This window comes from Pararge aegeria, chromosome 5 (genome assembly GCF_905163445.1).
Source record: "Pararge aegeria chromosome 5, ilParAegt1.1, whole genome shotgun sequence".
In the NCBI taxonomy this organism is placed as follows: domain Eukaryota; kingdom Metazoa; phylum Arthropoda; class Insecta; order Lepidoptera; family Nymphalidae; genus Pararge; species Pararge aegeria.
This window is the reverse complement of record NC_053184.1, coordinates 17,865,527-17,885,626: the sequence shown is the minus strand read 5'-3', so window position 1 is coordinate 17,885,626 and position 20,100 is coordinate 17,865,527. Positions and strand designations below refer to the sequence as shown.

The 20,100-nt window shown below is 34.4% G+C and overlaps 1 protein-coding gene across 5 annotated transcripts in view; it reads left to right on the top strand.

Moving 5' to 3' along the window:
- LOC120623715 (phospholipase D2) overlaps positions 1-16,149 on the top strand; it is a 29,808-nt gene extending 13,659 nt beyond the window's left edge. For 4 of the 5 annotated variants that reach the window (XM_039889901.1, XM_039889903.1, XM_039889904.1 and 1 more), the window contains exons 10-21: positions 232-336; positions 1,341-1,480; positions 4,524-4,688; positions 5,391-5,713; positions 6,325-6,507; positions 7,616-7,748; positions 8,512-8,620; positions 9,492-9,662; positions 10,976-11,142; positions 12,276-12,516; positions 13,877-14,092; positions 14,536-16,147. In XM_039889901.1, coding sequence (XP_039745835.1) covers positions 232-336; positions 1,341-1,480; positions 4,524-4,688; positions 5,391-5,713; positions 6,325-6,507; positions 7,616-7,748; positions 8,512-8,620; positions 9,492-9,662; positions 10,976-11,142; positions 12,276-12,516; positions 13,877-14,092; positions 14,536-14,766 — 2,184 coding nt within the window. In that variant the 3' untranslated portion in view covers positions 14,767-16,147. Of the gene's footprint in view, positions 1-231; positions 337-1,340; positions 1,481-4,523; positions 4,689-5,390; positions 5,714-6,324; positions 6,508-7,615; positions 7,749-8,511; positions 8,621-9,491; positions 9,663-10,975; positions 11,143-12,275; positions 12,517-13,876; positions 14,093-14,535 lie in introns of all 5 variants that reach the window. The other variant, XM_039889900.1, reaches the window with a different exon arrangement.
- The last annotated feature ends 3,951 nt before the right edge of the window (positions 16,150-20,100 follow it).

The window sequence follows — 20,100 nt, the reverse complement described above, 5'->3', positions numbered from 1 at the left end:
GTAAAGTCGGAGCAAAACGTGCGTAGAGGGTACATTGCCGAAGAACTGTTTGGTGTGGAGTATAAAGTTTTAAGATATTATAAATTACACCATACCGATTCTCCTGCATTTCGCGGAGTATAGCAAATTAAGCCTAATTTGTTTGTAATATATCATGGAATTCCGCAAAGTAACGCCACGCCTGCTTCTACTCGTACCACATATTTCGAATAATTTGATTGTCGTTTCCAGGCGCAAGGCGTGAAGGTGTCAATAATGCTGTACAAAGAGGTGGAGATGGCACTCGGTATCAACAGTTTCTACAGTAAAAGTAGATTAGCTAGTGAAAATATTAAGGTACACATTTTATACTGGCAGTTTTTGAAAGCCTCGATCCGTTTTTTACACTATTGTTAATCGGACCAGGCAGATGGCCCTCAAAGTGGACAAACTTTGAACGGCTTCTTCTTCTTTGGGTGTGGTAATGGCATTTTGAATTTCGAACAGCTTGACAGGAACACGCCATGCAACGTGCATCTATCCATCAAACTGAGGCGTAGATGTTAAGCCTCAAGTGCCAATAATTGCACCGGCGGAAACCACGCCCTTAAAATCGGAACCTCAATGCTGCTTGGCGGAAGAGATAAGCACCCCGGACGAGCTCTGCCACTAGAAGCTCTGCTACTATTGAAGTCGTTTATCCGACTAGTGTCTTCATTTTCATCATCATCACCTTACTGGCCCTCTACAGGGCACGGGTCTCCTATCAGAAGAAAAAGACTTTAGGCGTAGTCCATCACGCTTTCAAGGTCGACTTGATTGGTAGACTCTTTTAAGAAAGTTACGGACAACTCTCAGGCGCACAGGTTTCCTCCCGATGGTTTCCTTCACCGTTAAAGCAACTAATATTTTTAATTGCTTAATCTAAAAATGCACATAAATCCACAAAGTTAGAGGTGCGTGTCGGGTTTCTCAAAATGGAAGCTGAATCTATCATCACTTACCACCTAATTTTAGTTATTTAACAGTGATTTTAAGGACGGTTGATTGTTTGATTTATTATTTTGGTTACGTCTCATATTGGTTCATTACCGGGCCACTACAGGGCACGGGTCTCCTCCCACAATGAGAAGTTTACCACGCTGGCCCAGTGTAGATTGGTTAACTCCACATACCTTTGAGGACATTATTGTATGGACACGATGTTTTCCTTCGCCGTCGAAACAAGTGATTAGAGGTGCGTGCTGGGATTCAAACTCAGCCCCCACCGCTCAGAGAAAATTCGTTTATTATAAATACCCAAGTAGCACCTACCGAGGATCATCAAATGATATTGAATATTGTCTATATTTATCTTGCAGGTATTCCGGCATCCAGATCACGCAAAAGTGGGCATATTCTTCTGGGCGCATCACGAGAAAATCGTTGTGGTAGACCAAACTGTCGCGTTCGTCGGCGGTATCGACCTGTGCTACGGTCGATGGGACGATCACAAGCATAGGTAACTTAAAGTATTACACTCGCACTGATAGTTTTTATCAAATGATTTTATCTTTTAAGCAATGTCGATTAAATTCTGTGGGTAGACACAGAGACAGTGACACGCCCCAGCTGTTGAAGCGTCACTTTATCAGATGATTCTGTCTCTAAAGCCATGTCGATCTGTAGACAAAATATTTATTTTGGCCGGAATAAGATCCGAAGGGAACAACAGTGGCGTGCATTGCATATATGCAAATAAGCAGTGCATACCCTACCCTCAGGGTCTTAAAGAGCCTTCAGATAGGACCATCAAAGTTTTGTAATTACAAAAAACACTAAGTAAAAAATTATATGAAAGCGCCATCTAGTAATGAGCGGCCAAACTTCTAGGTCAATTGTCGCTAGACAGGCGACAGCGCAACCAGCGCGCGCGAGTCGCATAGCGTACAAAATAAAATCTTCTACTTCGTATTTTAATTTTTAACCGTAAACGCTAAACATTTACCTTTTAAAACACGTAAAAATACCTATATTATTATTTAAATCTCATGTTATCGATTGCAGCGTAAATCCATTATCAAGAATCACTCGACATATGACGCCCTCTAGTGTTGCATAGAAATATCAAATAAAATAAGCACGCCCAAAAAAAGAATCGTTTGCTAGATGTGTGCGTGCAAGTTAGTAGTGTGTGTCGTGTAATGTTATAATCGTGCGCTTGTACTTACAAGATTAGCATCGGTTCACACAAGAACAGTTTCATTCATAAATTCTCTATGTATGGGTGTCTATAAGCACTGCTTACGGAAGTGGATAATCAATTACGTGTTTGATTTTTTTATGAATAAAATTATTTGCTTGGTTTGTTATTGTTGTTAACGGTCATTATTCTTTTTTTAGAATTAAAAACATTATTCACAAATGTAAATACCTTTTAGTGTCTTTTAAGAAAATTAAGGAACTAATATTATCGAGTTAGTCTTTCGTTTTGAAAATAATCTATGAAACCAAACGCTGTCTAAATTTTGAAAAATTAATAATTTAGATCAAAAATTAATATCTCACTTTCCAATGATTCCTGGAAAACAGGAATCATTGGAAAGTGAGATAGTTAACAATAAATATGGTTTCTATTTATTGTTTACATATCAAAATAAAATAGCGTTCGTACCCATACTTACAAAAAATTAAAGACTATTTTGACTAATTTCGATTGCAATATTATCTATAGCATATTCAATCGCCATTATTGTTTACCCTTGAACAATGCTGTATGGCGTTGGTGATAAATAAACGGTTCAAGTGCATAAATTCAGTAAGTTTAACCTTTAGTAAAAGTTTGAGTAGTGATAGTTTAATGTGTTAAGGTTAATTTATAGTTTATTCATTCATTTTATAATGAAAGCATATTCGTGCGGTCTTTGTTTGGGTTCAGTGTGCCTGGAAAAAGTACTTAAAGAAAACTTTAATTTCTATCCCAATATCGTAAAATTAGAAATCATTCGCAAAGGAAGGAGTGTACCAATGTTACAAATATCCCAAAAAAAGGTGATAAAGTAACACGTATGTTTAATAATAAATATTACGAAAACTTTTCTTGGCTAAGCGGCGTTGTACATACCAATCTATTATTTTGCTTTCCTTTTGTTTTATTGTCCAATATACGTAAAGTGTGGAATGATAAAGGATATTGTGATCTTAATAATTTTCATAAAGACGCTAAAAACATGATATGTTGGAAAAATATTATCATCATCAGTGTGCTTAGAAAATGCTGCCGAATGGTGTGTCATAATTTTGTGACGTAAATCAGGGTATGTACTTTTATTCAATTAGTAGTAGATAGACGATAGTATTAAATCAATCAAAAATATAACTTTCGTAAAGTAATTTGATTATAAACCGACATACCTATCTAAAATCTAAATTTTAATTTTACTTTATGTTTGTGCTGAACACCTTGTGCATAGCCTGGGTCCAAGGGCTATGTACGCCACTGGGGAACAATGAAACACGCCCTACAAAATTTATTGCTCAGCTTACCAACAGAAGTGTTTGCAGACAAGCGCTAGTCCATGCAGAACATGAGTTAATCGGTTCAAAGTCAAAGTCAAAAATTTATTTATTCAAATAGGCACATAAATGGCACATACATACAAAAAGTGTACATGGTAGTGAGTAGTGATGGCGATAACTACATTCGTAAACTAAAACTTAGCCGGGTGGTCTTTTTGTTATCACCATCTCACATTGTCATTTGAAAATATTTAAGAAGCAACCTGGTTGGAGCAATAGTTCACACCCAAGCTTTTTTATCGTTTACGTAATCATTAATACTATATTAATTATAGGACTTTTTTAAAAGCTTTCACTTCATACAAACTCTTAACTATTTTAGAGACGTCTCCAAGACCGGCGATTTATTGTAAAATTGTATACAATTTCTTATTATTTTGTGTAGTCTAGTGTATTGCACTGCAAGTTTATTTTTGCTTCTAACGTTGAAATGATTGCAGTGTTGTTTCGAATTTCTGACGTCAATCGCCTAAACTCAATATGATATGTGACAATAAACTGTATAATTACATCTGCAACCACTACAAGAGATAAAATTCAACACAATTTATTAATTTTACTGAAATTTTGATAATCTGGTTTCTTGTTAACAAACTGTTACTAATAAAGTGAACTTGTCACTAAATCTGTTTAATTTTTACTAAACGTACGCCCGTAAAAAGTTATTGCTAAAGATTAAGAAGATACATACTTTTGAATGATTAATATGATAATTTTAAAGATAAATAGAATATCCGGCCGAAATTCCTGTCGTTTTTTTTTAAAATAAGACGCAATTGGAACCACCTTTCTAAACATATGTATTATTTACTACCTTTCACTTCGAAACAATAAGAATAAAAGATCAACTTTCCAAAAGAGCCTAATTATAAGCGCCTAGGTACGATTTTGATTGAGCAAAGAAGACAGAAAAGAAGTTTAGATTTTGAATATTTTGTTAAAAAACTGGTAAAATTTAGAATTGATTCTTCGTTGTAAATCCACAGATTGACGGACCTCGGCAACATTGCGCAACCGAAGAACTCCATAAAAACTAAGAAGATCACATCCAGCTCTCCCGGCGCTGGTCTCTATTTACCTCAGACCAATGGTATAGAGGCCGCACTGGAGCTAGCAAAATCATCGAGGGACGTTGTTATAGGACTTAATATGTAAGAGGCTTTAACACCGTTTGAACCAACTTCCAACATAATGGCATCATTCTGAATCTCTAATTAGAGTGTTCTTTTTTCGAATCATCATCATTTTAGTAGTAGCAGAGCTTTTTGTGACAGAGCTTTATCGGAAAAGTACTACCACCACCTTGCTTATTTCTGCCGCTTAGCAGCATTGCTGCAATGCTGTATTCGGCAGCACGATTACGTATCTCACAACAGCCATGCGACAGGCGTTAATCTCGCGATCGTTTCTGTCAAACGTCACTTTTGCATACAAAAGTGAAGTTTACAAGACAGCAAAGGTTACAAGATTGGCGCCTGTTTCAAGCCTGTCTTGATAGTCGGGCTTGTAAATCAGCCTGCGAAAAGCGTGTTTACCGATGTAATTACATTATGAATACTAAGCTTAATTTGCTATACTCCGCGAACAGCAGGAGAATTTGTATGGTGTAATTATAGTTTCCTCAATCCGTATACTCCAGTTCGCACGTAACGCCTGTAATGTAACAGTAACGCCTGTTTCTATCCAAGATGTAATTACAGGCACGTGAGGATTAACACCTACTAATGGATACAGACAATTTGTAATACGTATTCCTGCGTTGTGTTGCTTTGTTTATGAGCGATAGTTTGCAACTTACCATAAGGTGGACCATCTATTTGGTCCGTCAATTATAAAAAACTTAATTCTTTCAGCCCAATACAAGAAGACTTGCAAGTAGCTGAAGCCAATGACGAAGTACAAATAGAAGACATTCCAAAACTCGAACCTCTAGAATTAGAACCCACGGACCAACTGTTACAACAGCTCGGAACACCGACCGATACAAAACCTGATGGGTTAGAACAAAAACGGAACGTTCTAGACAAAATAACCGTCAGGGGGAAGGAGTTTATGAGTATTATCTATCCACCGTTCGAAGAAGAACTGAATGAGCAGAAATTTGACGATTCGGAAAGAAAGAAAGCGGAAAAATACGCAAGGTCAAACGACGAAGTGCTTCTAACCGATGCTCTAGGTAATTTATTTTCTAATACCACCAAATTTTTCAAGTCTACGATAGTTCTTTTTTCAGGTACAATATATTGCTTTTTTCAGTTATACATTAGTGCTTTTTAGCCCAATTAGAAAGCGCATAATGAGACAGTGGCTGTAAGAGTCGACACAACAGAATCTCTTGGCAACTACCGAGAGAGAGTTACAGAATGCAGTAAATATTAACCGAAACCTGCTTCTAAGGGAATTGTATGAAAACCCCTATATCAGCTTTGGTTTTAAACGTCTAGGATTATCGAATATTCCATTTCCTTTGTTTACCTATTTATAAGCCATATAAAATAAATAGTAGTAATTATTTTTCCACACATTTTGCCACAAAATGACGGTTACATATTTTTTCACAATTCCCTCAATATATAGCATTTTTTCACAATTCCCTCAATATATCAGCGTACATGAAAAGCAGCCTCTGTGGTAATCCAGAGTATAATCTGTCTCCATTCCAAAATTCTGACAAATTGGTTCAGTCGTTTTTGAACAGTATCAAACATCCATCAAGCCATCTTTCGTTACAAACTTTCGCATTTATAATATTAGTACGATATTTTAATTACAATTAAAATGCTCTAGGTGTCAAACATAGGTCGATGTCCGAACCGGCACCGCTAGCGCAAGTGGTCGAAGGTAGAGTGATTACTGAAATCACGAAGAAGGCGTTGGAAGATATTGAAGGGAACTCCAAGTTGTGGATCGGAAAGGACTACGTGAACTTTATTGTTAAGGACTTTAATAATTTGGATCTGCCATTTGTAGGTGAGTGTGTTAACTTTTCTGCAAAGTGTATACCTTATGATGTAAATAATCATCATCGTCGTCATCTATTATGAAAATAAGCTTAATTTGCTATACTCTGCAAAAAGCAGGAGAATCTGTATGGCGCGTAGATGGTACATTGCCGAAGATCTGTTTTGCGTGGAGTATAGTGATTGAAGAAATTATAATTTGCAGCATACAGATTCTCCTGCTTTTCGCGGAGTATAGCAAAAAAATTCGAAGTGAAAGGTAGTAAATAATAACTATGTTTAAATTGTTGTCTCGATTATTGAGTGTATGATTGTGCGTGTGTGAGTTTGCGTCGCGTAGGTACTTGTACTCGCGTATATGTTTGCTTATACAAGATAATTATTATATTAAATTATATTTACATATATAAATTTGTTTTGCAGGTGTGTGCGTGTGTTTGTATAAAAGTAAAATGGGCTGTTAAACTTCACACGCCGTTGAGAACATTATAGAGAACTTTCAGGCATGCAGGTTTCCTCGCGATGTTTTCCTTCACCGTTGAAGCAAGAAATATTAAAATTGCTTAAATTAAAAAAATATGTAATGTGCATTAAACACCACTAGTAAAATTACTTCTTGGCGTAATTATTAAAATATACAAGGCATGCACAGGATTTTAGATCAGGGCAGACCTAATGCAGAAAGAAGGTATAATATAGAAGGATCAACTTTAAGAAGAGTTATATAAATTTAAGGGTAGTGCGCATGTATTAAGTGCACGCCACTGATATCTGCTCTCCACAATTAGTTGAGTCTGGTCATCTCATTTTATTCAAAACAGTATCCATATAACAATACACTATTTAAATGACTTTAACTTAAATCTATGTGAAATTAATAGGTACCAATTATAATGTTACTTTGTAAACTGATACGACCTTAATAAACGTTATATAGCTGCTGATTGGTTATACAATGTTTTCTCTATCTGTTCTCAATAATTTTGCACTCAGTAGAAGAATACAAAATATTGCGTAAATATGCAACCGCTTTACAACATTTATTAGTAAGACGGTATTCTTTAAGAATACTGCCTACTATATATAATTAACTGAAAGTCATTGTTGTACAATTTCAGACTTAGTAGATAGGAACACAACGCCCAGAATGCCGTGGCACGATATCGGCGTTGTAGTTCAAGGAGCCGCCGCACGCGACGTGGCTAGACATTTTATACAAAGGTGGAATGCTATCAAATTGGAAAAAGCCAGGTATTGATGTAGTCATAACACATAAATAGTATAGGATTCGAGGATGTAGAATAAGAACGGTAAATACCTTCACGTTACGTTCGATTATGAACTTGAAGCTTCTAGTCATAAGGTTCTTTATAACTTGCCCTCGTTTTAACCCTTTGGATGAAACTTTAACATTTGTTTTTCACTAGCTGGTGCCTACGGTTACCCCTAACAGTCTAAGTGGCATAACATAATGTTATAATATGTTATTATATAATTCATTCTGGCCTTGTCGTCTATGTCGTCTCATTTTCTCTGTGACTGTGCAGACCAATTCATAATAGACATTTTCGGCCAAATTTGCTACAGCAAAAATGGATGACCACTGAAGAAGCATTTGTTCTCCTCAGTGCAAGAACATAAAACTATGCTCTATCGTTTCGTATGGTGTATTATAATTTACATATTATAAACTAGATGTGCCCTGCGGCTTCGCCCGTTTAATTTTAAGAGGCAGCCTACTGCTACATAGTCTACACCTATAGTCATATGAGATTTTGAAATTTTTTCCCAAAACTTTTGTTTTTGCTACGTATGTTTTTTTTTTAATGAAAAGTATACTATGTTATTTCTAATACCTCCAAGAATATGTATACAAAGTTTCATGAAGATCGGTTCAGTAGTTTTCGCGTGAAAGCGTAACAAACAAACTTACATTCACATTTATAATATTAGTAGGGATATATGTTATATAGCTGTCGAGTACTGAATTCACAATATTTTCTTTACTTTTCAGACAAAACGTAAACTACCCATACCTTTTGCCGAAAACGTACACTGATATCAAACCTTTACAAGACTTGGAGCAGCTACTCAGTTTCGATATGATCACTGCTTCGTGTCAGGTCAGTGTTATTACAGATTAGTAGTACTAGGACTTTTTGTGAAAGAGCTCGTCCGGGGAAGTATAGTTGCCAGCAGAAAACAAGGGCGAGCTGTAAAACCAACACTGATTGTGTAGACATGAAATCAGCCTTGCATTTTGTATCTGATGACGATGATTAGAAAGATACCCCACAAAAGTTATAGATTTTTTTAGATGGAGATTTAGACACAGGATTTATATTGAATGTTAATGTTAATACTGAGAGTTATGTCAAAGTGTAACTACTATTATTGTCGTTTTATTTCTAAGGTTGATATATTATAATACTTCTTAGTTTTAATAACTCAACCTTTAGAGAAAAGGGTATTTGGTCTAAAACTATTCAATGTTAGACTCCTCGTTTTCCTTGGTTTCAAAAGTTAGATTAAGTAGAAAATATATAGTAGTAGATAGATTATTTGAAGCAACTAGTTATGCGGAAGTATAAAATCAACAGATTTGACGTAGGTGCTCCAACGAGCCTTCTCCCTCAGCCGACAACATAAGGTTTTAGGTCTGTTGTTGAGATATTTTTAGGTAAGAAGCAATAACAGATTGTATCCGTGTCATTTCTCTTATATTAGGTATTATTTTAATAATTAAGTTTTTTGTTATCCATCCCATCATCATGAAACTTAGTTACCTAAGTTTCTTACGGGATGATGATGGGGCCTGTCATATCCTTGTTGGATAAAAGATTAAAAAAACTAAAGACCCAAATATAAAAAGATTTAAAAAAAAACTCAACTTGAGAAATGAAACGACCCTACAACTGTCATTAGTTTGACCCGGTTTAGTTGTAGTAGTGAGACCATCAACTTAAACGCTCAAGAAGTTTATACGTCACGCAGGTGTTACGCAGCGTATCGTGTTGGTCGTGCGGCTTCCTGGACCCGGACACGGTGGAGCAGAGCATACACGAGGCGTACGTGGACACCATCAACCGCGCGCAACACTACGTGTACATCGAGAACCAGTTCTTCATCACGCTCTCAAGAACTAGCCAGACCGTGAGAAATCAGGTTAGTGCATACTGTCTATTCTCTTTCTTCTTCTTCTTCTTCTTATTCTTATTTCCGCACAAAAGATGTATGCAAATCTACGAGTACGGTAAGATGTCGCGTAGAAACCGATTAGGGATATGGGTATATGGGTTTAATATAACTACCGTACCCCTATCAGGTTAGCCCGTTACCATCTTAGACTGCATCATCATATACCAGGTGAGATTGCAGTCAAGGGCTTACTTTCCTCTTCTTCTTCTCTTCTTCGTCTCTTCTTCTTCTCTTCTTCTTCTCTTCTTCTTCTCTTCTTCTTCTCATCTTTAAGTCTCTCGACAACTGGTGGTGCATTGGGCCGAGACTACTTTTATCCATCCAGATCTATCCCGAGCTGCAGACTCAAGCGTGGTCGAAGATAAGTTAGAAGCCTTCATATTCGTTTCCAGAGACCGCTTCCATGTTGCCTTTGGCCTTCCACGTTTAAGTTTGTATTACGCAGGACTAGGATTTCCGCAAAATAAAACAAATATAACTTCGGGCAGAGTAACACCCTGGTTCCATCTCACACGTATAATGTTCGCTTATTTATTCTACTACCCATCAAATCAAATAGTATAAGCTATCTAAATATTAAATGTTGATTTGATACATTGATGAAAATACTATAAATATATAGTATTTTCATCAATGTATCAAATCAACATTTAATATTTAGATAGCTTATACTATTTGATTAGTTAGTGTAATAATTCATGATTACATAAATAACCAATTATTGGAATATCAATCAAATAATTAAATGAACATAAAACAGCATCTTGTAATAATCATGTGCCAACTACGTCACGTCCGTCGGGTGCCTATTGGGTACTTGTTAACACTTGCCAAGCCATTTAAATGTTTTTTTTTATCTTTATTTAAAGAGCTTTGTCGTCAATGCGACTATGCCGCTCTGTTAGAGCAACTAAATTATACTTAACTTACCGCTACATTATATAAACATATTAATTGTTTTGATGATTTGGATGATATGTTTCCTAAAACTATGTTTATACCACCAATAAATTGGTATATACAATTTGTATTAAAAATAAAACGTCTAATAGACTCATTGCGAACACATTTCATCAAAATATGGAATACGTCCTCCACCACACCACATTCTGTGCATTTGTGTTGAAACCTTACCGGTTAAATATGCGAATTTATTTAATGGAATGTGTCCCGATAGAAGTCGTAACTAAACCACAGTGTCCCTCATATTCATTGAAGTGTCTCGAATCCAAGGAGTCATCAAAGGCTCAAATGTTTCTTGTTGAAAACTAATGTTTCAGATAGGAGAGGCTCTGTTCAACCGAATAATGCGAGCTCACCGAGCCAAGGAAACCTTCAGGGTATTCGTGGTGATGCCTCTGTTGCCCGGATTCGAGGGGGAGGTCGGAGCGCCCTCGGGGACTTCGCTGCACGCCGTCACTCACTGGAACTACCAGAGTATATGCAGGTAGGTCTGAACAATTGCTTGCCACCCGCGACATGGTTGGTATATTCCCATACATAATATGTTTCAGCCTCTAGCTGCCATAGATAGTGTGTACTTATGTACACGCGTTAGAAGTTATTTATTTAGTTATTTATTATTTATGTACCATAAATTGTGATTGTGAACATACATACATGAAGTGTACAAAGGAAAGCTCATCTCTATAAGAGATCTCTTCCAGCTACCCCAGGATGTGATTAAGATATTTAATTGTGGTATAGGTCAAATAAAGGTACAATATGCTTCATAATAACTACTAAGTATATTTAATATATCTAAACAATAACAAAATTCTACATAATAATACAATAAAATTTAAATATATTATATATACAAAATACATAAAAATAATATAATAAATATTTATATAATATAAATATAAATATATATCTATAATAAGTAAATAGTGATAAATATACTATGACAACGATAGATAATGCTCCTTTACATCTTACGTGAAGTTATACTTTGGCGTAACAAGATATAAATCTTTTCAAGAATTTTATGTTTCGCCTTACGACACTAACAATAGAAAAAAAGATATTTAATACCTTGAAAGTTTATTATAACGCACATCTAGTTAAATAAAGTTTATTTAAATATCGCAAAAAAAAAAATCTACATAATTAAACCTTATATGAGACATTGCTTTTTTATAATTTTTATTAGTATTTTTACCTACACTTGGAGGAATTATCAATTCTATAGATTTAAAATGCATATAAAAATTTCAAGATCTGGCATACGCGGCTTAAGCGCTTTCTCCAATTAAGCTACGGCTCTCCTCAAGCCGCGATTGCCAGAGAGTCGCAGGTTCAAATCCTGTCGGTTCCGAAAATTTTTATATGCATTTTAAATTAATAAAATACACAAACACTAATAGTTAGTTACGGAACGAATTAGTTTGGCCATCCAAAGGGGCAATGCCAGCATCTTAAGAACTGTGTCTCGCTTCGGTGGTTTCGAGGACGTTTTAGATTTTATTTAGTTTTAAATAGTTTATTTTAGGTTATATTACTATAAAAAAAACAATAAAAAAAAACACTAATAAAAAGTATAAAAAAAAATGCTAAATGTTAACAAATATGTTGTAGGAGTAGAGAAGCGATCCTCACCCGTTTGTACGAGGCGGGGCTGGCCGACCCGGCGGAGTACATCACGTTCCACGGCCTGCGCACGCACTCGGTACTGGACGGCGAGCCGGTCACGGAGCTGGTGTACGTGCACTCCAAGCTACTGATCGCGGACGACCGGTTCGTGATATGCGGCAGTGCGAACATCAACGACCGCAGCATGATCGGTAAACGGGACTCGGAGATCGCTGTGCTGTTGCAGGTATTTGGTATTCTTTTTAGACGGCCACTGGCACAGTAGTTCGGTCTTTGTCGGTTAAATGACAAGGTTGCTTGGAAGCATCCGGCTCCGCTTTCATCTCTCACAAGATAGAAAAAAGAAAGTTAAAAATGTAAAATGTAAATTTTTGATGTTGGAAAAGAGCAACTGCTGAGTTTCTTGCCGGCTTCTCGGTAGAATCAGCCTTCCGAATCGGAACAGACAGACTTGACGTTTCAAAAGTGCTTTAATATAAGCCTACTTGAAACGAATGAATTTTGAATTTTGATGTGATGATCGGTTTAGTACTTTTTGCATGAAAGCGTAACAAACAAACTAACATTATACATAATATTAGTAGGAATTTATTTATTCTTATTCTCGTTATCTAACGACTTAAAAAAAAATTGAGGATGCTCTCACTTCAGCTGCGTTTTTTTTTTCACTACAAGTTAGCCCTTGACTGCAATCGGACCTGGTGGTAAGTGATGATGCAGTCTAATATGGTAGCTCACCATTTAGGGAGTATGGCCGTTATATTGAACCTATAATCCTAATCGGTTTCTAAGCGACATCGTACCGGAACGCTAAATCGCTTAGCGGCACGTCTTTGTCGGTAGGGTGGTAACTAGCCACGGCCGAAGCCGTTGTATGTTTATGTAAAATGTATGTTTTGTATGTGTGATGCGCTATTACTAATTATACTTTTGATGATTCTTTTTTTGTTTGGCATGTTATACCTCAAAGGTGGTCCCATTTTTATTTGGTGAAGATCTATTGAAGAAATTCTGGAAAAATCGAGAGAACTCTTCCAATGTTATAGGAGCACTTATAGCGGTTTATTATAACTTTGGCATTTTTTTTCGAAAAGTACCATTTAATAAAGTCAAACTGATTTATATCAAGGATGGCCACTTAAATAGTTTAAAATGACAATTTAATAACAAACAAAAAAACGGCTAAGTTTGTTTCGAGCTTCTTCTTAGACTAGGGCGCGACAAATGACGAATTTAGTTATCGCCATCAACTCTCTTCCATGTCGTATTTTACATGTAATGTAAAAGCGCCATCTATGTGCCTGCTTGAATAAAGAAATATTTGACTTTGACTTTGAAACTAAACAATAACTAGTATTACACTAGTTTCGCTTGCGATCATGGAATATAGTAGATAAGCAATTTATGCTTTTGACAATAAAGGAGCTGATGATGAAGAGCTGGGAGAACTCCTCAACCATTAACGCCTCTTCGGGAAATGAAAAATTTTGTAAAAGGTTCTGAGCAGTTGAAATTTGTCTATTATAACTAAACGGAAGCCGAAGCCTTACCCACTCCGCTATCAGCGCTTCGTTTTTTCGTTCTAGGATGAACAATTCGACGATGGTGTATTAAACGGAAAACCTTTCCCGTGCGGGCGCGTCGCTGGCGGCCTCCGCAAACGATTGTTCCGGGAACATTTGGGGCTGGTGGACCAGGACATCATAAAATTCGAGATTGGCCTCGAAGATCCGTGCTCCGAAAGGTTCTACAGAAACGTCTGGAAAGCAACGTCTACGCGGAACACTGAAATTTATGAAGAGGTTAGTCCGGTTTTGTTTCTCACTCAGTTTGTGCCGGAAACGTTTGTGAACCTGTTCCTAGCATTTCCATGTATCATCAGGTGGGCCATATTCGGTTTGGTCCCTAAAAAACAAACAAATTGACTTGAAATTGCTTTCATGGGAACTGTTAAATGGATAACTGGAAAATGTTTGTGTGATGAACATGAATGTTTTTAGTGTCTGGGTGTTTATATTTAAATTATAAGTATTTATGTATATATTATTCATTAAAAAATATTCATCAGTTATCTTAGTACCCACATCACAAGCTACGCTTATTCTGGGGTTAGATGGCGACGTGTTTAGGTTTACTATATGTAGCTTTATTTTTACTAATTAATGTGTGGAAAATAAAGTATGATGTTATGATTATTTTGAATAATTAGAAAGAATAATTTATTAATAAATTTTATTTTTTTAAGGTATTCCATACAATACCAACGGACGCAGTACACACGTTTGCCGAATTAAAGAAGTATCAAGAGGAACACAGCCAAACCTTATGGCATAAAGACCCGGCACTCGCAAATAGGAAAATCGACCTTATTCAAGGGTTTGTGGTAGATTTGCCACTCGATTTCCTTTGCAACGAGACCTTGACTCCGAGAAATACTTCCATGGAGGGTATGATGCCGACCTCTTTATGGACTTAAATTGTATACACAGGAAATTAAACCTTATAACAAGGACTTATAGTCTATATTGGTTGACTATAAAATGTTTTCTATAGTCAATATACTAGGTTTCCTTTGCAATAAACCTTGATCCTAGAAATACGCCCATATAGGGTAGTGGTAATGGAGATAGACTTTTCACTCGCAAGTAGATTAAGATACCTTGTATATAAAGACTTTGTATGCAATAAGCCGACAGATATTCATGGCATGACCTTGACTCATAGATATCCTCACAGTCCTTTTAGGACAAAATGCCAACAGTGTTTTATAAACGTAGATTTTTCTAATGGAAATAGAAAAAGTTACCTTGTATAAGCATTTGTAGGCAATATTATACTGCTAGATTTTCAATACAATAACCCTCGACTCTTTAAGATAAGTCCTTGAACGACTTTATCTATAATATTCATTCCAAACCAATGATAGTCACTACAAACAGACAAACTTGACTTTGCATTATAACCTACAAATAACAACTTGAAATATAGGATATATTTTTCTTATTGAACGTTATAGTGATATATTATAATAAAAAAAATGTAAGTGTTGTGCGTGTTTTTAAAATCGTAATTTAATTTATACAAATAATATTTTATCATGTCTATATTATGAAAAGGTGCTTATGACATTTTTTTTTTAAGTACTTATTTTTACAAATGTTCAAATAAGAGAAAGATTTATGACGATAAGAGTTTTGTCTTCATTGACTATTACACATTCCGATAGTGATTCTAACACAAATCTCATTAAACTTAACTGCCTGATATTTTGCTAGAGTTAGCACTCTAGCAAAATATCAGGCAGTTAAGTCATCCTTTTTATAATACTCTGTACACACAAGGATTATACTATTTTTCAATCAATGGGTATCTACACTGCCAATTTATACCATAGACTTAAAATATCTGCGTTTTTTAATGGATGTGGTTCTTTGCGTAGAAACCAATGGATTTAATATAACTGCCATACCCCTAACAAATTGACACCCATCTTTGTATTATATACTCCACAAAACAAAATGTTCAATAAACAAACAAAATAAAACAAAAATTAACGTAACGTAAAGAAATATTTGACTCTGTCTTTGGACCTCTTGTGGCGCATTATAAGTGAACTCAAACAAAATGTCAAACTGAATCCGTAGTGGCGTGCAATTTGCGTCCGTATTGCGACCAATCGCAAGGCATGCTTAAACCCGCACGTTTTGCATTGGTCCTAATAAAAGCTTCCGTTTGGTCTTTACATACGTTTAGTTTAGGAGATTTGTGTGCAACAGAATAAAAATCAATCTACCTCCTTAAAATAAAACTTATTTATAATAGTATTTTGTTAAAAGTTTATTAAAATATGAATATATTAAGAAATAAATATTGTTGCCGTCTTTTAGTTATTTCTTAATTTATATATAATAATAACAATAATAAGCCTTTATTCAGATGTGGTTTGATTTTGGTTACATACATGATTATTACTAAGTTCAAAATATTTAAATTTAAAACCATTATTAGTTTAAATATTTAATTTTCCTTTTTCAAACTGCCTCAGCAACCCCATATGTTTGCCCTTGGTTGGCAAAGGCCTCCTCCATTATTTATAGATACTATAAAGTAATTTTAAGGAATCTTTAAAGTAAAGTTTTAAATCTGTCTATCCGTCCGCCCGTCCGACATACGTCAGTCATTTTAATCACAGAGTAATAAAGATGTTATGATCACATCGCACATATAGTATGTTGTATTCGTTAGTTGCATATCATATTCCATTATACTCCTTTGGTTTACGGGAAAAGTTGAAGTTTAACAACTATTCGGAACCCTATCTTATCTTCTTCTACTTAGTGTTGAGACCAGCACTTAATCTTAATAACATAGGTATACCTTACAAACAAACGCGGAATAACGTTTGAAGCTCTGACATTTAAAAGGTGCTCTCTGTTGAAGTGTGACAAAAAACTGCATAACTGCTCCCACGTTAATTTTTAAAACCCATAATGAATGTTGTAAAACAATAACACATAAAATTATTTTGAAAGAACAAATGGTATTGAAAAATATATAATGGTATATAGAAAAATATTAAATATGAAAAAATTATTTTATAAAAAAAAACAAATGTTCATTGAGATTATAATTTATTATTAATAGTCATTATTTATTGAGTATATTAAGTTGACAAATTAGCTGGCTTTATAATTATAAATATATACGTAATATAGAATTTCAAACATTTAAATAACCCCTAAAATTATATAAAAAAATAAAGGCGGATGTATTAACCGCTTCTTTTATGTACTGAACAACACGGTCTGTCAAGATTCTTTCAACGGCCGCACTTTAGAGGACTCGCTTTCTGATGTTGGAACTTTTTCCACCATTAATTACATATAAATTAAATGACAACAAAGCAATGAAATAAAACATAAATAGTGCGTATTATAACGACATTATTAAATAATCAACCCCTCCGCTACCATTCCACTTTGTTTAGCTGTAAAAATATTGTATTTTTTTAATCGGTAAGCTCTAAGCTTTTTACTCAAGTATTTAATTTATTATCTAAAAATCCTGCATTTTTGAATACATTATATTAATATTATATTTTTGTTAGGTATAATCGATAAATCTATATTTTAATAATAATGCAATGAATGTACGTAAAATGTTAAATTTAAATAATGCATTGAATAAATTGATCTATTTTTTTTTTGTTATTCTTTACTGTTTTGATGTGTACTTATTACTTATGTAATTATGTATGTATAATAAGTAATACATAAAGAAAGGAACTTGATATGCCAATTATTACACTTACAATTTCTAACACTTTACACAGTTCACAATTGTGCATTATAAAAAGGATAAAAATTAAAAATGAACGTCGCTGATTCCACTGTATGTAGACCTCCGTTTAGTTAAAAGTTAAATATTTTATTGCCAACGTATTACGTAACACCACTTTTACTGCCTAGCTTGTTATCCTAAAGATAAAAAATTTTAAACACTGTCAAATTTGTTGTTTTATTTTTATTTATGATCTAATGTATAAAAATAATACAATGTGTCTCAAATCCTAGGTCGATCTAAATGGACCATTTGTATTTTGTTAATTATTATTAGTTTATATATCAAAGTACCTTATAAATGTTTGTGCTGTTTTGAAAAACATGTATACGCGTCCTTGTTATTTTGCTTGTTTGTGTTTCGTGTTTATTAATAAAATTGAATTTTTCGATTAGTATTTATATTTTTAATCTTCCAATTCCTACACGACTAAGTTAGAGGAAATTATGATAAAAACATAATAACCAGTACGATGAATTCGCATTTTAATAATTAGTGTTAAAATGGGTGAAAGGGCTCTCAAAGGCAAAACATGCTTAAAATTAACGAGATTTGTGAATATAATATAGGTATCTTTTGTTTTTGCAGCAATCTATGTTATCTATGGGCTGTGATAATAGATCAGGTAGTTCTATCTAGCGACAATTCATATACTTAATAAGAAACAAACATTACTGAAAAAGCTAATAGATGGCGTTCAATATTTTAGAATAGAGAACCGCGGTGTAAATTGTTTGGTGAAAAAGTAATTTTAGTTATATTATTAAAGTAAGTGTTTTTTAGTAGAATTAAATTTGCACTGCAATGTTATGTTTTAGGATATGGGTGGCTTAGTTTAACTAAGGATAACGGATGTGCTCATTGCATATTTTTTTATAGCATCTGTAACAGATGGCGCTAGTCTCCTTAAAGAAAAGTTAGATTAGAAAAAAATAATATAATATCTAATATTTATATTGCGAAAACATCCCATTAATGAAGAATCTGCTTTAATTTAATATCTTTCAATACGAAATAATAAACAAAGAAACCTGGAACGTTTGAGCTTAATAGAGGTATCTATAGTTTACCTACTTTATACATTTATGGCCGAAATTAGAATAAAAAAAAATAATTAGAATAAGAAACTACGCGATAAAATAATAAAAGACAAAGACAAATCCATAAATACATAGGCTCACGTACCAAACGTGACAAACAATAATTTCAGTTCTTTCGTTTATCCATACCTATATTGATGTTATTTTCACAGGTAAGTATAATCATCACAAGTCACTAATCAAATTTCACGTAAGCTTTTACCTACTAATCAACTTACATCATTCTAAGGGAAAACAGTTGCTGTGGTGACACTTTTTAGCTCTTTTTTTTCATACTCTACTTTTGGAACCTTAATTTTTCGCTTCGGTCGAAAGTGATTATCTCGGTAGGAGCGCGCAAAAATGGTAACGCCGAGTGACTTGATAAGTCTTAGGTTGGTCTTAAACAAGGCACAACAGTTACTGAGATAGATCATAGCTGACTGGCTGCCTCATCCAGATGTTAGTGCTTATAAAATTATATAGTACCTAGGTAGTACATTAAACCTTTCCTATATTATGATATACTACCGAGTAAAGGTATTTTTTTCGCGTCGTGGACCTACCATCCTACGCGCTGCCGTACCTACCTATGTTAACAAGTTTGTGAACTTTAAAGAATCAGAAAATATGAAGCGATAAGATACTTATTGGGTGTAATATTATTATGAGTTCATACATTTAATACCTACTTTGAAATCTGCATTGAAAATAGAGTATAGTTTTTTAGAACTGTTTAAGAGCAACAATCATCATAGGTGCATTATTTTCAACACCACGCGCACTCGAGATAGCTCTCAGTTGGTATTTTTGTCCCGCTTTTCTTCAAATTTGCTGATATTTTTTTGGCCCATTTTCACAATATCTTTTTTAATCATAGCCTATGTTTTGTTCTGATGTATTAATATTGTAAGATTAAATTAATACCGTTTTGTAGTGCGTGAAAGAGTAAAATTCATCCATCGATCCATCCTTACATACTTTTATAATATAAGTTGGATAGGATATAGGTAAGTAAGTACATATAAAACATCAAGTTTAAGGTCTGTAACCCTATCGAGCTGAAAGACTCCTTTTTTGTTAAAAATGCGAAATAATTAATCAAGTTTAATCTCCATAAAACATTTTAAAATATCAACTTGCAACAACAAATCTTAAGTATGAAAATAGGTACGTCATTTAATAATAATAATAATAAGCCCTTTATTACTGAAAAAAACTAAATTGATAAAAACATAAATATCCAAACAATTTTTTTAAACCAAAAGGTTCTAACAATTTTTCGTAACCTTATATTTAATACTAGCGGTCCTTCGTCCGCGTATAAGTCAGCCTTGAAAGATAGACAAATGCTGTCAGGGACTTGTTTTTAGAACTTTTAAAGGGAAACA